The sequence below is a fragment of the Lates calcarifer genome, linkage group LG7_1, assembly GCF_001640805.2.
Source record: "Lates calcarifer isolate ASB-BC8 linkage group LG7_1, TLL_Latcal_v3, whole genome shotgun sequence".
In the NCBI taxonomy this organism is placed as follows: Eukaryota; Metazoa; Chordata; class Actinopteri; family Centropomidae; genus Lates; species Lates calcarifer.
Genome location: NC_066839.1, coordinates 9562641 through 9582538, shown reverse-complemented (window position 1 = coordinate 9582538; position 19898 = coordinate 9562641). Strand labels below are relative to the sequence as shown.

Below are 19898 nucleotides of genomic sequence, written 5' to 3'. Positions count from 1 at the left end.
CTCTGTGAGTTATTTCTGACAACTCCCATAATGCCTTTTGACAATCAACAAAAAATGTGTCTAAACATGTCTTCACCATACTGTTATAATACATATTGATTGTGATAAAGCAAAAAAATTTCAGAGACTGTGACCTTTGCTCAAAATTCAACATGTGTTTCGGCTGTTATGTGATGCTGGAGAAGCTTGTATCTTTGCTTATTCTAGAGTGGATGTCACTGTATGTGTATGTTTCTGTTTCTCAGGATTTAAAAAAAAACACCACTAAAAGATGAAATACTCCAAGAGACGTAAAGTATATCAACAGTTGTGTTTGTAAAACGGCACTACAGTACTTTACTGTGAATTTCTTTTCCCCCTTCAGTTACCCTCGGTTACAGGCGCCTATAGTGTGTAGATAGTAACAGTGTAACAGGGTGGGACAGCACATACTGTCTGCTCGCTTGACTCTCCAGCCAGATCACATGAGCTCCAACACTGTATGCTCCCCTCCCCCACCCACACCAATATGTTGAGGGAATGACAGAAGAAAAGGAGGGAAATTGAGGAGGAGGCGAGAAGCAGAGGGCGAGAGGCCTACTTTTGTCTTCTCAACTCTTGCTCTATCTCACTTTCAGTCTTTACATGTCGTGTTGACCTGAAGACCTCCTCCTCTGGATAGGAAAGTGTGTGTGTGTGTGTGTGTGTGCGTATGTGCGCGCACAGGGAAAGTGAGGATCTCTTGGGGGGGGGTTGTACAACAACAGCTGAGGCCAGGGCTTTCCCCTGCATTATTAGCCCAGCCCCCTCCGTGTACAGTGCTACACACACGCGTGCCTATATATTCACAGTGAGCACAAAGCCTTCCCTATAGCAGGGCCCCTTCACATTCAAATGCCTGGAGCAGAGCACGGAAATAAGAAGTGTACACAAGAAAATGTCTCCCTGACTGCGTGTGCTGCTTGCAGCGTTGATTTATGTGTGTATATGCATGTTATGTATGCATACTGGGGCATGCTTCTTTCCCTCCAAGTGTGCAGTGTGTGTTTACATGTGTGTTTGGCATGCTGTCCTTGCCGTGGAGCCATTTTGAGACCGTCCAGGTCTTGAGGTCAGTGTCTTTGAGTATCGGTTACTCTCCTCCGCGGCACAGAGGGACTAAGTGATTGATGGACAGATGGCTCGCTGGTTGGGATGAAGGTCGCCGTGGGAACAGAGGGATGAGCTACAAGTAGAGAGGAACTACACATGCATACACCCATAATGCTTACAGACACACACCGCCACACAGGGTGAAGATGAAGGAAGGGCTGAAGGAGAGTGTGTATTATGAGTGAGTGAGTGTGTGTGTGTGTGTGTGTGTGTGTGTGTGTGTGTGTGTGTAAAACAGAGAGGAAGGCTCTGTGTCTGGGTAGAGCAGTGCCCAATGTGCCTTGGGGCTTTGGAGCGATTTCATGCCCCCATAAGCAATGAAATGCACAGACCCAGACACACACACACACACACACACACATACACATACACACACACACTGCTGGGTATTCTCTCTGCCAAACTACCCTCTGCAGATAAAAAAAAAAAAAAATGGCACGTGCTGAGAGACAGGCAAAGGACAGAAGAACAAAGATAAGCAAAGAGAGAAATCTGCTACAACATGCATGCACGAATGGTCGCAGCAGAGGGATATAAGTATTCATAAAGTATCCTCCTTTCGATGTTATTGGCTTAAGAATCCATATCCAGCTTTACTGGGTCTCTGTGGAAAGTCTTCAGTAATTATAGCAGTTTATGCCTTTTTAACCATTGCACAGAAAAGTGTGCACTTGTTGTCTTCTGCACCCTTATACTGTCGCAGAGAGCTGTTAGGCACTGTTAGGGTTCGGTTGAGTGAAGTCAAGTTAATTTGTGCAACCCAGAATCAAATACAATGTCTTAAGGGGCAAATATAGTTTTTAATTTTTATTTTTTGTAATTTTTTTTGGGCTAACGGATTGCCCAAAATTTTTAGTTATTGAAAAAGTGTTTGAGCACGTACAGCTACTACTGACCCTTAAGGCCGTGCAGATGTGGAAAGTATAAAACAAGCCAAGGACAGAACCCTTATCACTGGCCTGTGCCTTACTCAGGGATATATCCACAGTGGCTGTTGAGTTTTTTTCATTTGTCCCTTTCACATACACCCAGCTGGTCCAAGGATATGACCTGGTAACCTTGGTCTCATATCCTCAGTGTACCATCTATGTTTTAGACCTGACCATTAAATGCAACACTCTTATGTTGAATTTCAGCAGAGCAGAATATGTGAGAGAAGGTGGACGAGGTTCACTGCTTTCAGCTTACCAGCTGCTGCAGAGTCAGACATAAGCTGTAGGCTAGTGGGTGAGAGGTCCTACAGAAACCTTTCTCTCTGGGTTACTGGGCCAGCAATCAAGTTCTGAACTTTCCCTTTGTCAGCTTAAGGTAGATATACCCCGGCCCACAACCCCAGAGTCGGATTTCACCAACTCCACAGTCTCAAGCTCAGCCTTAAAAGAGCTGAATTCATTTGAGAGATTATTCTGTCAGCTATCCGACTCTCACATCTTTTTCCCCAATCAAACAAGACTTGTCCAAAAACAATTTGGCTAAAGGTCAAGTTGGTTTGTGCACCGTCAGCAAACCCACAGCGACATGCTTATTAGATCGACCCGTATCTGCCGCTGCATATCTGCTGACCCTTATCACCCCCCTTCCTCCCCCCTCTCCCACTTTCTCTCTTATAAAACCCAGGTGTGCAAACACAAAGGTTTACCTAGGTCTCATAAATGATAACAGAAAACATGAGAGGGGAGAAATGAGAAGGAAGGAGGCCCCAGCTCTTCAGATCCACAGTAACCTCCTAATTTGGGTTGTGACTTGGCCTAGTTGTTTTTTTTTTCATCCCAAGATGACAAAAGGCAGAAAATCTGGAAGCCTTTGCACAGATACAAGATCATTTATGGTGACATGATCCCAATGGGACCTTCTATCTCAGTATCTACTTTGTAGTCATAAGGTCACAGGCAGGATTACTGATATGAAGCATTTAAAAATATTAAGTATTTAAGGCATCAGTTAATTCTCAACAAGACTAGTCTACAGCCAAACATAAGCAACAAAATCATTAGGATTCATCATCTGGGGACCATCAATCCATCCATCTAGTAGATGATTCACACGATAAGTGAGAAGTGTAAGGATTAAAAAGTATCACGGCATAACCCAACCAAAAGATGGTGAGTGGTTGCAATAGATCATGGATCCAGTTTTCAACTCAGAGTGCCCAAGAACAGATGGATACCAGTTTTTAAAGAGTGAGTTGAGAGAGAAAAACTGCATAATTGAAATTCTACCCCTTGCATGTTTTCTCTGGACCCAGCCTCTCGTGTAAGGAGGCAGAGAAAACACTAAAAACTGATATTTTCATATCTGATATGTGTGAAATGACAAACAAAAGCATTTAGAGAGACAGAAATGAACACGTGAACACACAACACACACTCTACGATGTAACTTCAGCTACTGCCATCAGCCTCATCTTTCTGTTCAGTGGCTGGAGCAGGCTCAACAATGGTTTGCCTTCATCCCACAGTAACCCGCCTCCGCACACACACACACACACACACACACACACACACATAACCTCTGAAGACCAGGGCCATGGTTGTGACTTCATGAAGAGTGGGATTAGTGCTAAGAGGCTAGTGTGTGTGGGACCTTGAGGCCGAGGAACACAATGGACTCCAAACCAGCAGCTACACACAAACATCTGAGTAGGCCTTGAAAGGCCAACACACACACACACACACACACACATGTATTTTGTGCCGAGAAATGGCCGCGGGGACATTATGAGAACTATTATCCGATGCCCAGAAAGAACTGAAAACATCATTCCCTTGTTCTAATGATGCGTGGAGGAGGCCCAGCGTGTCTACAGCAACACATCACGAGCCGTGTAATTCACACCAGAAACTGACACGCTTTGCATGTGTGACTCTTACCTATAGTATTTCACAGAGTCAAGAGAATCCTGTGTCTACATAGAAAAGCCTGTGGGTTGAACAGGTGGCTGGCCAGCCAGCTGCTTGATGGCACTCTCAGTCTTTGCTTATCAAATCTGGGGAGTGCCGTCTCTGTGGTTGGAGAGCTTCCACCTGGAACCTTTACAATATGTAAAACTACACACTGGCTACACAAAATGTTAGATCACTTTGATCTTTATGCACAACATACTTACACTATTGGGATCAAGTTCAAATTTGTGAACACTTGTTGATTTCTCAGAAGCATTTCCTTTTTTTGGGAGTAAACTAGAGCTGAAATCACTTTCTAAAGGAAATCATACTGTAACAAATATGTGTTGGTTGGTGCCAACTTCCCAAATCTGATGGTTTGCAACTTTTGGCTGGTTTATAGGAATAATTGTGAACTGAATATATTTAAGTTTTGTACTGTTGGTCTGACAAAACAAGCAATTTGAAGACGTCTCCTTTGGGCTCAGGGACATTATCATGGACATTTTTCACCATTTTCTCACATTTTGTACACTAAGTGATTAATTGATCATACAACAAAATGTTCAGCAGATTATTTGATAATGTAAATAATCATTAGTTGCAGCTCTAATGTCCTTCTTTTAAGACTCATATTTTTAAGATACATTTCCCAGTAATCACCTATCATTCAAGCTGCATGTCCAGTGCTGTGTCATCCTTATCCTAAGAAGTGGTGCCCCTTGTCTGTCCTGCTCATGCTTAAGTGTTTTGTTTTCTCTCTTTCCCAAACACCCTCTGGTTTCTGACAGAGACAAAAATGTATCCCTTTTCTGTGCTTTTTCTAGGGGAAGGCCTACCTAAATCCAAGGATTTACAGCAGCTGTGGTGTGTGGCTAAGATACTGCCCATGTGACTGCAACGGTTCGATACTGGTTGAGAACCACCCTCCCTCTGCCTGCGTTCTCTGTATCTCCACCTTCAACTAAAGGTAAAATTGCCAAACAAGCTTTATTATTTGCATATAAGTTGAATATTTCTGGCAAGAGGAGTTAGTAGAAGTCAAATGAAAAGGTGAAAATGTACAAAATGGTAAATTGATGAGACAAGACATTACCATCGCTTTTTTCATGGAACACAGAAGCTGAAAACTTATATCTCTTAAATGAATCTACATAAGGAGACAGGTTAAAATAGGAAGGATCATTGTGTATACATACATGATATGGGGACTTGGTTATTTCCAGCCACTTTGCTGTTGTTCCCTACATACACAATTGAGTGGGTTTTGAAAGGAAAGGAACTATTTCCACTTGTGGTTAAAGGAGAATGAAATGAAAATAGTAGCACAGCTATCACTGGCTCAGACACTGACAAAATACATCACACCACTCTGAGAGCTAATCATAATCACCTATGAGAAGTGTCTAAATCTGTGACTCACTCACCTGCGAACACATGACACATGTTTGTACTGTTTGTACAGACACACACACACACACACACAGGTGGGTTAGCTCAATTTAGATGTGGCTATGGCTTCCAAAACACTTAATCTAACATAATCCCTGTTTAATCTGCTGTCATCAATCTGGACTAACCCTGACTGAGAAGGAGGGGTATGAGTGGATCAGGGGTGAGAGAAGGGGGGAAGTGGGGAGTTGAACAGTGCACAGAAAGCAGATAATCTTGGTTTTAAGAGTGAGAGAGAGCATCACAGAAAGACTTGTGAAAGTGATTTCTCCTCCATGATATATGTCAGCAGCACATCACTTTCACTCCCCCCCCACCTCCAGTTCCCCACCTCTCTTCGTCTTCTGCCCCCCCAAGACACAGAATGCTTTATTGGAGTAAATTAAATGTTAATCGGGAACAGTAGCTCAGCCCCGGCCTTTGCAGACTCAGTGATGCCAGATAGATGGAGTGGTGTAATTGAAAGAGACAGGCTCAGAACAAAACAAATTAAAGTTTAAAAGCCAAGAATTGCGCTGGCGAGCAATCAGATGATAACTTTAAATCAGCAGATGACTGCTGACCGAGTTCAGATGATGATGCGAAACAGAGGGAGATACACCTGCTTCTCCACCAAAATACAAAAATCATTTATTATTTTAACTCCTGCCTCAAACAGCACACACACACACAATTAATTACATATGAAAACTAGGCTGGACAACACACACAGACGGTGTGTTTATGATATGTTGGTGTGTGTGTGTGTGGTGGCAGAGGGAGTCGATTACAGAGGCGGAGGAGGCAGAGAGGGGCCCACTTCAGCAATGTGGTTATCGGAGAAACTGAAAAGCAAGGCCAGAATGGGAGGTATGTACAGTCTGACTGTCTGTGTGTGTGTGTGTGTGTGTGTGTGTGTGTGTGTGTGTGTGTAAGGACGGCAGGGGGAGGGGAGATACGTTCAGTGGGTCACTGTGTTATCAGCTGTCACCCAAACTGTGAGTTGTCCCCCCACCTGCTTGACATATTATCTGTTGCTATGGAGACAAACAAGTCACAATCCCTCCTCTCCTTCGCTCTCTTGACACAAGTATGCATGCATTTATGCATACACACATATGAGCATGCACACATACAATAGTTGAGGGTATGGTAGTCATTAACTATACTCTACACTCTTAAAGGTGCTCCTTCTCTGCCTAGTGAAAACTGTTTGTGTTGCTGTATCCATACATAAATGGGTTAGATAACAATAGACAGAGGAGGAAGGAAATGAAGAAGAAAGGGGGTGTGTCCACTGTCACATTCCCACCAGACAGATAAATTTGGCCTTAAATGCTTACTTAAAGGAATAGTTTGACATCTTGAGAAATATGCTTATTCGCTCTCTTGTCAAACGTTATATGTGAAGATCAATACCACTCCCACGGCCATATGGTAAATACAAGGCTTAGCTTAGCATAAAGACAACAGCAAGCTTCGCTCTGTTTTGTTTTGTTCATTAACATGTTATATCTTGTTTGACTGGTCACCTGGCAACTGCTTCAAGCACAACCTCCCATAAACCCATGTGTCATTTTAACACTTAGCTGTACCGACTTTGTACCGATTGAACAATTAGAACAGTTATTGCATATGAATTAGTGAGCTTTTTGTCACATTTGGACAGAAGCAGGCTAGTCTTTATGCTAAGCTAACTTTACTGGCTGCTGACAGCACCTTCATATTTACTGTACACACATGAGAGTGGAATTGATTTTACAAGGAACCTTTATCAAGAAAGCATATAAGCGTATTTCCCAAAACGTTGAACAATTTTTTAAACATATTTTGTGTGATGCTCTTGAGCACTTGAGTATATACCATAGACACAATGCTAGCCTCTCTTCAGTCCCTTCACAACTAAAACTGCTCATGACTCATTAACTTACATACAGTAGTGCTGACGCATCAGTGTAATACTCAGCAAATTCACTTTCACTAAAATATCTCTATGGGCATATGAAGAGTGGTCACAGATGCTTGTTTAATAAATACAGTTACCCAGACAAAAATACCACTTATGCAAACACTGTGTGCAGACGTTTAACACAGTTATGTTTTTGTTTTTTTTTTAACCCATAAGCATGTTTGTTTTACATATGTGTATTTACAGATAAATCTCATTTAGACAGAGCAAACTGGGCAAAGGGGGCATGTAATTACTGGTTTTCTACATGTTTTATTTATTTTTCCAGTGACTGACAGACAGCATGTCTTGGAGTGAGATGTTCATAGCATGATTTTCCAGTCAGAAAGGTGTTACAAAACTGTAACTTTTCTGCTCCATATAATTGACTGATTCTGCTGGAAAAAACTGTTCTTTGCTTAAACTTTCTCCAGTCAGGTCAAAGATCAGGGTCAACTACAGAGCATTACCAGTCTGAGCTGGTATGTTGTATGTTGGTCCTGGATGTTGGAAGAGATTTCCACTATCCATATATCCCCCTTTTTGTTTTGTGCATCTGGGAATTTCTGTCATTATGATGCATTTCTTACCTGCCAGCACCAGCTCTTGATAAATTCTTGCAGCTTCAGCTGTGCTCTCTGCTGCAGTTATCAGTCTGAAACACTAGTTTCATGCACCAACAGTTGGAAAAGATGAGTGTAATCTGATGTTGTATAAACTGCTGAGCAATTGTTTTGCAGTGTGCGGGTGTTTTGATAGCAGGATCAGAAATGTTGGTGATTCAACAGGCTCTGGAAAGATACTGAAATGTGATAGTTCTTCAAGCTCTAGTCCTCAAGTTCAGTGAACAAGTTAAAACTAATCATCTGGGAAAGTTCCACTTTAGATTTGTTATGATGCTGGCCATGGAAAAACACAGCATCAGCATAACCACACAGGCACCATTGCTAATAAACTGAATGTTACAAAATGTGGTATATTTCCAGAGGGATTATTTTGCTTACTGCTACAGTTTGAACTGAATATAAGTGACTAATACAGTACCTAATATGCCTCCCTACTGCTGCCTTAAAGCACATAAGAAGAAGAGAAATAATATTGTATGTTAAAAGGAAAAGTTTGCTTTTTTGTCCTCTTGCTGAGAGTGAAATTAGAAGTTTGATACCAGACTTGCACATGTGCAAATATGAAGCTAATGTCAGCAGCCAGTTAGCTTATCTTAGCTTAGTACAGACTGGAATCAGGGTGTAACAGCTAGCCTGGCTCTGTCCAAAGGTAACAAAATCTGCCTTCCAGTATCTCTAAAGCTCAGTACTTATGTTATATGGCATTTGTTTAAACTGTAAGAACTGAAAACTGAAGTGTAAAAGGCTTTGGACAGAACTGGACTAGCTTTGTGCTACACTAAGCTTTTGTTGGTTGCTGCATATATTTACCATACAGGCATAAGATGGTATCAATCTCGAAAGCAAGCGGACATAACTACAGAACAAACTATTTGTATGAATTATGTCCTGCAAGAGCACTATGTACATGAGGCAGCAGAGTTGACAGTTGCAGCACACATGCCAGTCTAAATCCAGCCCGCATCTTTAGCGTGTTATCAGCATGTGAGACATAAGTGTTTGCATATTAGATGTTATCAAGGACTGGGCATGTTCAGGCAGCTGGTTTCTGTTTTGCTGTGCGCATGTGTCTGTTTAAGATGAACAGACTGACATAAAAAAACACAACATATAAATCCTGTGACCTGTCTGCCCCCAAGTATCATCATCATGTGATTAAAATCGCCTTAAACTATGAGATATCTATTCAGTGCAGCTGGGGCACATCCAGGTTTTAAAACTGCTCATTTAATTTACAATCTGCATATTTACACGACAACAACCACAATGTGGCCATAAACTCTCAACTGTCTCTAAAAAACGTTGCAGTGTTGCTATGATGGCCACAAAAAGACGAGGAGTGAAGGGAGTATGGAGTGTAACGAGAGGAGAGGCCAAGATCTATCTCCATTCATTAGAGCCCACAACAGATTTCAAGAGTTGTGCTTCAGAGGAGCAGCAGCGAGGGAGCTACAGGGAGACGGCTTGTTTTTGCTTGTGTTTTACATTCAGACAAATGAGGGAGCTGGCAGGAAAATAATGAGGGATGGCATGAGAGAGAGAGAGAGTGGAGTGAAAAAGAGGAGTTCGAGTGATGAAAGAAAGGCAGAAACTGTGAAAGAGGGTTAGCCTTTAGCCGAGAACAGGCTCTTAAAAATTAATACAGTGATCTGAATTCATCCCGAGCGCATTGAATAATTGAGAAGTGTCTTTGAGGAGAACAGATCGTGCGGAGTCTGACATGGCTGGGGTGGCGAGGACAGAGAAAATGATGGGGAAACCAGTGAAAAACAAAAATGTGATTTTCTTTCTGTCTTACCTGGTCTTTTGATGCTAATTTTTACAAATGAGGAGAGTACATATTGTAGACACAGAAACACACAGGAGACCTCAAAACTGAACACCCAAATAGATTACCGTATCTGCATGCTACAAACAGTGGACTAATTATAACAGAAAATTTGATGAATGATGCGTCCACTGTCACAGACAGATGGACACATAGTCAGATATTGAAAAAGAGACAGAGGAACATACCTGCAGAATCTATCACATGGCCAAAAGTATGTGGACAGAGCTGTTCACATACTTCTAGGAATTTTTGGTTTGAATGTAGTTGGATGTTTACGAAGTGCTCTTCTTTGCTTTCTTGCAAAGAGTTAGATAAAAGCATTGATTCCACTTGCACAGTCAAAATGAAACCAACTCTACCAGTTAGCTTAGCATAGCACAAAGGCAGTAAACAAGGGGAGTTAGTTAGCTTTGCTCTGTCCAAAAGTAACAATATCTGCCTACCAAACCTCTATATTGACACAGAATAAACAAATGAGGTATGGGATATTAATAAGCGAGCTTTAGAGGTGCTGCTGGGCAGATTTTTTTCCTTTGGACAGAGCCAGGCTATCTCTTACCTCCTGTCTCCAGTCTGTGTGCTAATCTATGCTACATGCTGGTGGAAGCTTCATATTTATTGTAGAGATATGAGAGTGGTATGGGTCATCTAACTCTCTGCAAGCAAGCAAATTGGTGTATTTATATATTCATTTAAATGTAAACTATTTAAATGAACTATTCCATTAAGGGTAATCTCATCACTACAGCATACAATGATATTTTAGATATTAACGTGCTTCAAAATTTGTAGTAACAGTTTGGAGACAACAACAACAACACGGCAAAGCCTGTGGGCCCACAAAGAGAGGTCCATATACAAGTGCTTTTCTTAGTTTGGTGCAGAAGGCCTTTACTAGCCTGTACAGATCCCTGATCTCAGTCCCATCCAGCACCTTTGGGATGAACTGGGATGCTGAGTACAAGCCAAACATTACTACCCAACATCAGGGGTGACGTTATCAATGCTTTAGGGCTGAATGAGCCAAGTGGGTCCCGGAGAGTGAAGACTGTTATAGCAGCACATTAATGCCAATGCTTTGGGAATAAGATGTTTAAAAATATGGGTGTAATATTCAGGTGTTGACGTACTTTTTTGGCCATGTAGGGTAATTCTCTGATGTAAAATCTAGATGCAACAAAGCTCCTCTGGCATCCAAAGAAAAAATGTGTTCATTGATTGGAAGTGGATCTAGAACAGAGCCTGGGGGTTTTCCTCCACGCAGAAGTTGACTGCTCTGACACTGTTCAGACTTGGAGGGGTGCCTGGAGCTGGTGGGTTCCCATAACCCATCGCCCTTTTACCCTCACACACCCTCAAACCCCTCCATTGGGAATCACAGCCAGAGGGCAGTTGTAATACACCAATTTAGAGCAAAGCTTGTTAATTTACTCCCTCAGCTCCCCCTCCCCTCTCCTGCTTCTACTGTCTTCACACCCCCACCCCCCAGACCCCCTCCACTCCCCTTTTTATTGCCTTTTTGCTTCAGTTCCTTCAGCTTGGCACGGTGCCAGGTCCATCTGAGAGGCCTCCTGGTTGTGCTCTGAGTACCTGAGCACACACACACACACAAATACACACAGACAGCCCCTGTTTCCCCCAGCTAATCTTTTTTGGTATTTTCTACAGTGTTATAAGAATTTCCTTACCAGCCAGTCATCTCATGTAGAGCTCAGAAGTTTAAATTCCAGTCACTAGTAGCCTAGTTTTGCAGTAATATTCATGGCTGACACTGGGATCTTATCGCCCACATAGAGTTCATTTCACTCTGCACTGATGGACAGCCAATGAAAAGACTAATGTTGTCTTCTTTTTCTTTTTTTTTTTTGGTCAACCTCGTCCCTTTTGTCAACCCTGTCCCGCTCTGATAGGAACAATAAATAATTTCAGCCCCAAAGAATCAACACTTTCAGCTTGTGAGGCCATTAAAATGGTAATCAACACGCCTGGTGGGCTTATGAGGGACTGTTTTCCATATGCCTGCAGACAAAGTCAGACGGGGGAATGTGCGGAGTGTAGGGCTGTGGCCTTTGTGTATGTGTCTGTGTGTATTATGGTCATGCCATGGCTGAACCTCTCGCTCTTTTTGGATTCTCTGTTGAGTAAAAAAGTGTATTCAACTCGTCAATTATAAGAGGATATTAAGACTAATGTGAGTGCTAAACAACAACCTCAAGTCCACAGTAAACACTTCCTGCTACAACCCTATGAGTCTTAAAGATAAAGTAATCTAATTAATGAATTCTAATGAGTTAAACTAATTTTAGACCCCTGGGTAAATTAAGACCTGCAACAGAGACTCAGTCATGAACCCTGGTGATAAGCCCGAACATGACCAGGCAAATGTGCTGTATGTGTCTGTGCATGTCTGTCTGTGCGGGAATGTATGGCAGGTTTAAAAACACGCATGGAAACCTAAGTAGCCAACTTAATCTGAGAGCAGTATGTACCATATGTGTGTGTGAGTAGGTGTGGCTGTTAAAACTTCATTCCAATAAATGAGAATATCAGATGTGTGTGTGTGTGCATGCGTATTTATGTGTAGTGTCGCTGTGACATAACTGGGATTTGGCCTGTGATGGGCAGCTGCTGGGAACATGGGGCCTGTTACAGCGGGGTTAAGTAACACTAGAGCACAAGGTTCAGCGCAGCACACACCCGCCCGAGTACTCGCCCACAAATACACACAGGTGCACCTAATCTTTCGATTATTTACAGGCACACAGATGAAAGGTGCACACACACACACACACACTCAGAGAGTTACAGGCATGCTATTTTGAGATGCAGCCCGTCACTCCCCCCACCCCGCCTTACCAAAGCTTCTCTTAGCACACATTTCAGCAGCTCTGACCCAGACCTACCCCTCCAGGGCACAACTTCATAACTCTTAACACACACTAGTAGGCAGACTGGTCCAACACATGAAACTCACACAACCCATGAATGATTCTAATTTGATTTTGTTTGATTTTGCTTTTTTTTTTTTTACATGAGTACTGTAGTGTTTTCCCAATGAGAGTGTTTAGCCGAGGTCATCCATATCCTCTACTACTTAGTAGATGACAACCTAAACAACAGCCACATTCAATACATATATTCCATGTATAGTTTAATGTTTAGTATCAGAAATACTAATTTGTATGATTTTAGTTGTGCAGTGGTTTTATTTTCAGGTGAGGTGCATGGCCCTCCTTGTGTGAGATCCTGGAGTCAGGCCTTAGCCAGGTGACAGTTTCTGACACTCAGTGCTCTGGGCATATTTCATTGAATACGTATTTGATTTGATTCCCAGCCCTAAGAAACACAGATTGTACATCAATATCAGGGTTAGATCAGAGATGACATTCTGTATACAGAGTTCTTTGTTGCGTAAGAACAAGTAAATGACTGAACCATATCTTTCTATCAAAAGCATATTCAGTGGCGTCTCTCCTGCTTAAAGACAATCTCAAGTGATAAAAGCTTTCCTAGTTATGCTTGGCTGTCTCAACCTACTTTTACCAGGGCTAATGGTTAACTGACAGAGATATGAAGTAGAATGACGTAAGTGGGAACCTGAGAGAGAAACCCCCTGGGATTACTGGGATTTGCTCAGCAAATCTCCTCAACAAAGGTGCCCTGGCTGCATGAAACTGTAGGTGTTCAAGCCCAGCTCTGTGTGGAGGTGAAACCTAAGAGTCTCTGAGAATGAAACGGAGAGGCTATGAAAAAGTCCCTGTACAGAGGTAGTCCTCTGAACACCTGGCTCTGCAGGCCGTCTTTGGTTTCATGGGCTTTTTTACTAAAACGTAGTTGCAGCCTGTGACACATTCAGGCCTTAACTGCGGAGGAACCTGTTTGTCAGATTGGAGCTGTAGAGATGTATCATCCTAGAGAAAGGTCTCTGTTAATGAACTTCAAGAAGAAGAACTAAAAAAGCACAGGCTGTGAGCTGCAGCCAACATTTATTGACAGACCATGTGTAACACTAAACCAATGACAGCTTGGCCCTCATGCCCGAAATTCCAGGACTAACAGCTCTGCATAGTGACAGCGAACCCGGCCTTGACTTGGTGGGGCCACACACACACACACACACACACACACACACACAACCTCCCTCTTTGCTCCTTACTGGACCATACCATATAACAAAACTTGAGAAGCCCTGACAAAATATGGCCTATAGGCTCCACACCCCATGAGAACTGGTCCCTCAGTTTCTGATGGGTGTTAATCTCTGCTCTCTGACCTTCTGCACCTCCCTCCTACTATGTCTCCTATCCGTGGGCCCAGTATGTCTTTTGGGTGACCAGACCGCTGCCTTTAAAAGAAGCTTTACCCTTAACAGCTCTCCCAAACTCACGGCAACCCAGCGGTTATGCAATTCCCCCATGGCAGGATCAGCAACCTTGGCAGTTACCTACCTGACCCAAGAGACTGATACATGCCTGCCAAGGTTTACATAACAAATGGCAAACAGGGCAATGCCTCTGTGGTTACAGTAGAAATTTAGCTTCTAAATATAAAAGCAAAAAACATGAAGTGATAGAGTCATAAAGTCATAATCACTGCTTACAACCACAAAAAGACTAAATGACTTTTCATAGTAGAGGAGAGGTCTTCTCAGGATTCCCACTCTCCCACATGACATTACTGTTGTTTTGTTTACATTCAGCTCCTTGTTCCATTAATGGATTAGCTGCTGTTCAGTGCTAAACTGTCTTATGTAATTGTATCATTCTCTGAGAGTCTTAAACTGGAGGGTGGAGGGGGGGGTGCCTCACTCGAAATAGGCTACCGTGTTTCCAGACAAACCGGTTACAACGTTTCTGTTTGCTCTAATTCCAGACATGTGACTGTGGCTGTGGCCTCCGAGGAGTATTATGCCCATAACTCATCAGAAACGTCAAACCAAAAAAAAAAAAAAAGGCTATTCATCTGATGCAAATTCAAACTCAATCTCCTCAACCTTATTTATCTATTAAACGTCTGGGAATAAATACAAGATATGATGCGTTGGTCAATTTAAAAGATAATTGTATGTGTGTGTGTGTGTGTGTGTGGGAAAGGGGTCACTAAGCCTCACACAGTTTCAAGAGATTAATGATCTTAAATGCCCCCTGATGTGATTTTTCTCCTCATTTTCCCTATGTTTTCAGGCTGATCTGTAATTTCCATTAGAATGATAATGAGAGGTATAATGGGTACCAGACTTCCCAAATAGTGGCTCGTAAAAATACACCCGCGCTGGCATAATTTGTGTGTTTGTGTGTGTGTGTGTGTGTGTGTGTGTACGTGTACGTCAGTGGGTTTACAAGCCACATGCTTTTTGTTTTTGTTTTGATGGAGGAAGGAGGGGGGGCTGGGCGGCTGAGTGAGTGGGGACGACTCTTACCTTCCATCCCGCAGAGCTGTTGCTGTCGCCTTTGTCTTTGAAGTAGGGGATGGATCTCACCATCCAGTCATAAATTTGGGACAGTGTCAGTCTCTTGTCCGGCGCGCTCTCAATGGCTTTGGTTATCAGGTCGGCGTAGGAGAGATTCCCCCAGGCGTTGCGGCGAGATGATGCTTTCCTCGGGGTCTGCTGGGCGGCCAGGCTGCTCGGGGCGAGCGCGCCAGAGGTGGCCGTCGGGGAGTGCGTGGAGAGCGGGGAGCCTCCGCTCTCCTGGCCGGGTGAGGAGAGCGCTCCGTCGGCGACGGGGCTGTTGCTGCTCTGGTCCTCTGTCGCCAAACCGGAGCCATTGACACTGATGGCCGTCGGGGTGGCACTGTCCTCCTCATCATCCTCCTCCTCGGGGATAATATCAGTGTCATTGCTCTCCGGTTTCACCGCGTTCGAGTCCGGCCGTGGCAGCGGCCAGGTGCATGATCGGGGCCGCTTCTGGGGCTCGAAGTCCGGGTCGATGACCACGTCCAAGTCCGGGAGTGGGTCGGCTAGCGGAGCCTCAGCCATTATCTCCCGCTCGAGTCACAATCTTGCCCCCGCTGCCAGGTAATAAAGTTATAAGACAAGAAATGAAGAGCTGTCAAAGTCGCGTCCCATGAATGCGCGCTCCCGTCCTTTGTTGCTATTCCACACCAGCGAAGTCCCAACAGGGCCAAGAGCAACTTAGTTATTAACGCCTGTTGAGGACATAAAGAAGGAATAAACAAACCCAAAACACTCGGTTAGAGCCAAGTTACAATGCAGCCTACCCTACAAAAGATATGCAATAGGCTACTCCTGCTGTGTAGTTTAACACATTTCCGCGACTGAAGCTACAATAAATTCCTTCTTAAAATAACAAAAAGGGTTAAAAGAAGCTGTTGCCTCACTGAGCTCGACTACATTCATAATAAAACACTACTTGCTCATCAATCGGAGCTCTACGCAAAAATTCCCGTCCTGGTGCAAGGATCTGAATCCACCTACTGGAGATCAATGAAGGAGAAAGTGCTCAAACCTCATCACTCTGGGAATAAAAATCCCCTCTGAACACTTTAAATGAAATACCTTGCACGGCCAGTCACTTGCGCTCCGTGGCACCACAGTAAAACCCCGAAGAAACTAGATCCCGGATTGTCCACGGCCACTTCCCGATGCCATCTTGACTCTTTTTCTCTTTCACTCCTCAAGTGCGCTCAGCGATATAGTGACAGATAGGATGTATGCAGGGCAAGTCAGTGTCGATGTGGAATAAGACTGCCACCTCACTCTGGGTTACTACTGTATCTCGATTTGCTCTCCACTCAGCGTTGCACACACGCACACGCACATACACAGACACACACACACACACACACACACACACACACACACACGCATGCAAGTCGATCAAGGGCCGGCCCCCTGGATCCTGTGCATGGGATCGCCTTTTAAAGAGACATTACAGTCCTACAGGACGGAGTAGTCTGAGCTCAGGTGGAGGCTGGGACACGTCTTGACATGTTACTGATGGGTACAGAAATAAAGGGACACAACAGAAAAAGAAAAGAGAAGCATTACAGTGGCAGAGAGGGATGATAAAAAGGTGTGTTTACATGCCCCGTTTCAGTCTGCAGGATAATAGAATAACTGGTTTTGCACGTGTGCTACAGGTTTCCACTTTGTTAGAATTCATTAAATTAGATTTTTAAAAAGGCAGTTTAGAGCTGCAACTTATAATAAAGTCCATTACTGATTAACTGATTATTATTTGGTCCATATAATTTCTGAAAATAATAATTATGATATGAATAAATGGCCACTAGAGTTTCCTAGAGGCCAAGTTGACATATTCAAATCACTTGTTTTGAATGCCAGGCAGTCCAAAAATCAACAATATTTAGTTTAATATCATATAATACAATGAAAACTAGCAGATACTCACATTTGAGAAGCAGAAACCTCTAAAGCAGTAAATAGAAGTTAGTTACAGTGTTAGAACTGAAATTATGATTTCAAAAAGACCTATAGTCATCATCAGAAGTATACTACAGTAATGTACACATTAGTCCCTGCAGAAATATTGTTGGAATGTTACAGTCATACTTAATGTTAATCTAAATGTTAATCTTAATGTAAACCTACACTTATTACAAGATTTTATTAAATATTACAAAACATCATGAAGAGTATTCACATGATCAGCAGGATGAAGAATATGCTATCAGTCTCACAATATCATGTGTGACTTTGTCAATTTGTACAGTATTTGTGTGTATTTAGCTTAATGCTATAAGAAGCTTTATGTCATATGCTATTATTTTGATAGGCTACTTACTGACGCTGCTTCACAATAAAAGCATTTGAAACATAACATCACGTATACTGTGATTTCGATCATCCTCTTGTTGCATCAGTGTGAAAGCTGATTGTGCCTTTAATCACTGAGCCAGGCTGTCAATCACGCCTGTCAGAGCGCGCGGGCCACGCCCCTCCGAATCCAGGATGACGTCATCCTGTTTATTAGCCAGAGATAAGAGGAGAAAAATCCTAGATGGTTCTCCATCCTGTAAGTGATGCTCTGGACCTCGTCCCCCCCCCCTCCTCCTCCTCCACCTTGCACTGGATCAAAACAGCCTCGACCACGTCTTCTTTGTTCCACCGAGGACTGCCTGCCTTGCGAGGTGCGCGGCCAGATGCGCGCGCTTGTCGTTTCTGTGCAGGAATGCGCGTTCACAACTGACCATAACAAGATATACCTTTGATATTACTGAATGAATTTATCATGAGTCAGTGTTATTGTGTTTTGACACATCACAATGATATGTTAGGATTATTGGATATTGTACTTTATTATATTATACGTTTGTTAAGGGTGAGTGCATTTCTTCCTCTACAATTTATTTAGTGCTAAAAATATAACTGAATACTTTTGCATTTGTGTTTGTGGGGCACTGACCACTAATTCACATTTAATCAGGCAGACAACACACACACACACGCACACACACATTTACAACAGCAGTCTGGAGTTTGTACAGTACAGGATTACAGGGCATAGTCAGTCTACACACACACACACACACACACACACACACACACACATTGTGTGATGGTTTTGTTTCCTTCACATCAAAGAGAATACCTGATGCAGCAGTTTGGTTCCTGCAGAGAACTATAGAGTTAACTGCTCACTGGATGTACAGGGAGAGGTTAGGATGTCTGAGTGTGTGTGTGCAGGAACACTGTCAGGCAGAGATAAAGCTTGTTTTTTTATCCTAGTTGAATAAATTCTAACTTATTTTCTGAATATCAAATGAATTTTTTTGTGTATGTATGTATTTTGCGATCGGTGATGATTCAGTTAAGTGTGGCCTTTTGTGTCTTTTTTATGCCACGATGAATAATACACTGATGAAGATTTGCAAAGGTTTAAATTAGTCATTTATTTAAATGTCTCAAGACAAAGCCATATAATTGATAAAAGGCTTTTTGGAATATATGCCACTTTGCTTCTGCTCCTATAATGAGTACATGAAGTTTGCTTTTTATTTTTTCAACATTTCAATCGTTTTCCCTCAAGAGCAACAGCATTTATTTATTGAGTGCATCAGCAGAATCACCCATTAAGCGCACTGTTGTTTTTCTGAACACACTGTTTGGATGTTGTCATGTCTGTTTGCATAGACCACAACAATGACATTTATCTACTTTTCACCTAGGTATAGAATTGCCTCTGCAGAATGGAATAGTAGATTAATACAATGTATATATATATATTTGCCAGCTGTTCAGTCATATTTGATCAGATGTGTTGACTTATTTCATGTAGAACAACATAAGCACCACACCTGTACATTAAATACCTGGCTGGAAGTGTCTCTGGCATTTGGCCATTTGCCAAGTGCTCCAATATAAGCCAGGTTCATGTTTCGTGTCCCATTTGAAGGATAGTGTCACACAAGGGCACATTTATGCACACAAGCAAAAAAACTCACACACAAACTATTTGTATTTTTGTGCCTCGTGTTCTTTCCATTGTACAATTCTTAATCCTAAAGTCTTACAAATTATAATTTTAGAACATTTTGCATTTTATCCAAGTCAAAAGCAGAAAAGTATCAAGAAACCATGCAGGTATAATATTCCTGTGTTCCTAATCCTAACCCTAACCCTAACATGGGGCATCAAGACTGGTCCAGAGAGGATGGAGACTATGACCACCCCTCTAAGCCAGCGTGGATCATCCAATTAAGACAATCACAAAGCATGGCGGCCATCTCCGTTTGTGTCTGATGTTTCGCTCAAACAGTGTAATGCTCTGATTGGATTAGGGGCCTTGGCATAAGGCGTGATTGATTTTTCTTTAATTGAGAGTTATGGTGGGATAGATGTGGGGCCTTGCCACCGACTCAAGCACTTTTTAATGACACACATCATGTGCCTGTATCCGTGCACACACCCACACACCTGCACACACACAATGGCTACAGAGCCATTTACTGTGCCTTGATTCTAATGAGATTATACATTTACTCTGGGGATTTTGTACTTGTTCCATAATACTGGCTGCTTGGACACAAACACAGTATCTTATGTAATGGTCTTGGTTAAGACACTG

General features: G+C 42.7%; 1 protein-coding gene and 1 long non-coding RNA gene across 2 annotated transcripts in view; one reads left to right on the top strand and one right to left on the bottom strand.

Annotated features, from left to right (window-relative positions):
* The window catches only part of foxo3b (forkhead box O3b), a 45432-nt gene extending 28783 nt beyond the window's left edge, over nt 1-16649 (bottom strand). The window contains exons 1-2 of the mRNA XM_018672625.2: nt 16367-16649; nt 15269-15996 (exon numbers count right to left, since the gene is read on the bottom strand). Coding sequence (XP_018528141.1) covers nt 15269-15826 — 558 coding nt within the window. The 5' untranslated portion in view covers nt 15827-15996; nt 16367-16649. The remainder of the gene's footprint in view (nt 1-15268; nt 15997-16366) is intronic.
* Nucleotides 6000-19898, top strand: part of LOC127142657 (uncharacterized) — a 30428-nt gene continuing 16529 nt past the window's right edge. The window contains exon 1 of the long non-coding RNA XR_007813613.1: nt 6000-6314. This is a non-coding gene — a long non-coding RNA (uncharacterized LOC127142657). The remainder of the gene's footprint in view (nt 6315-19898) is intronic.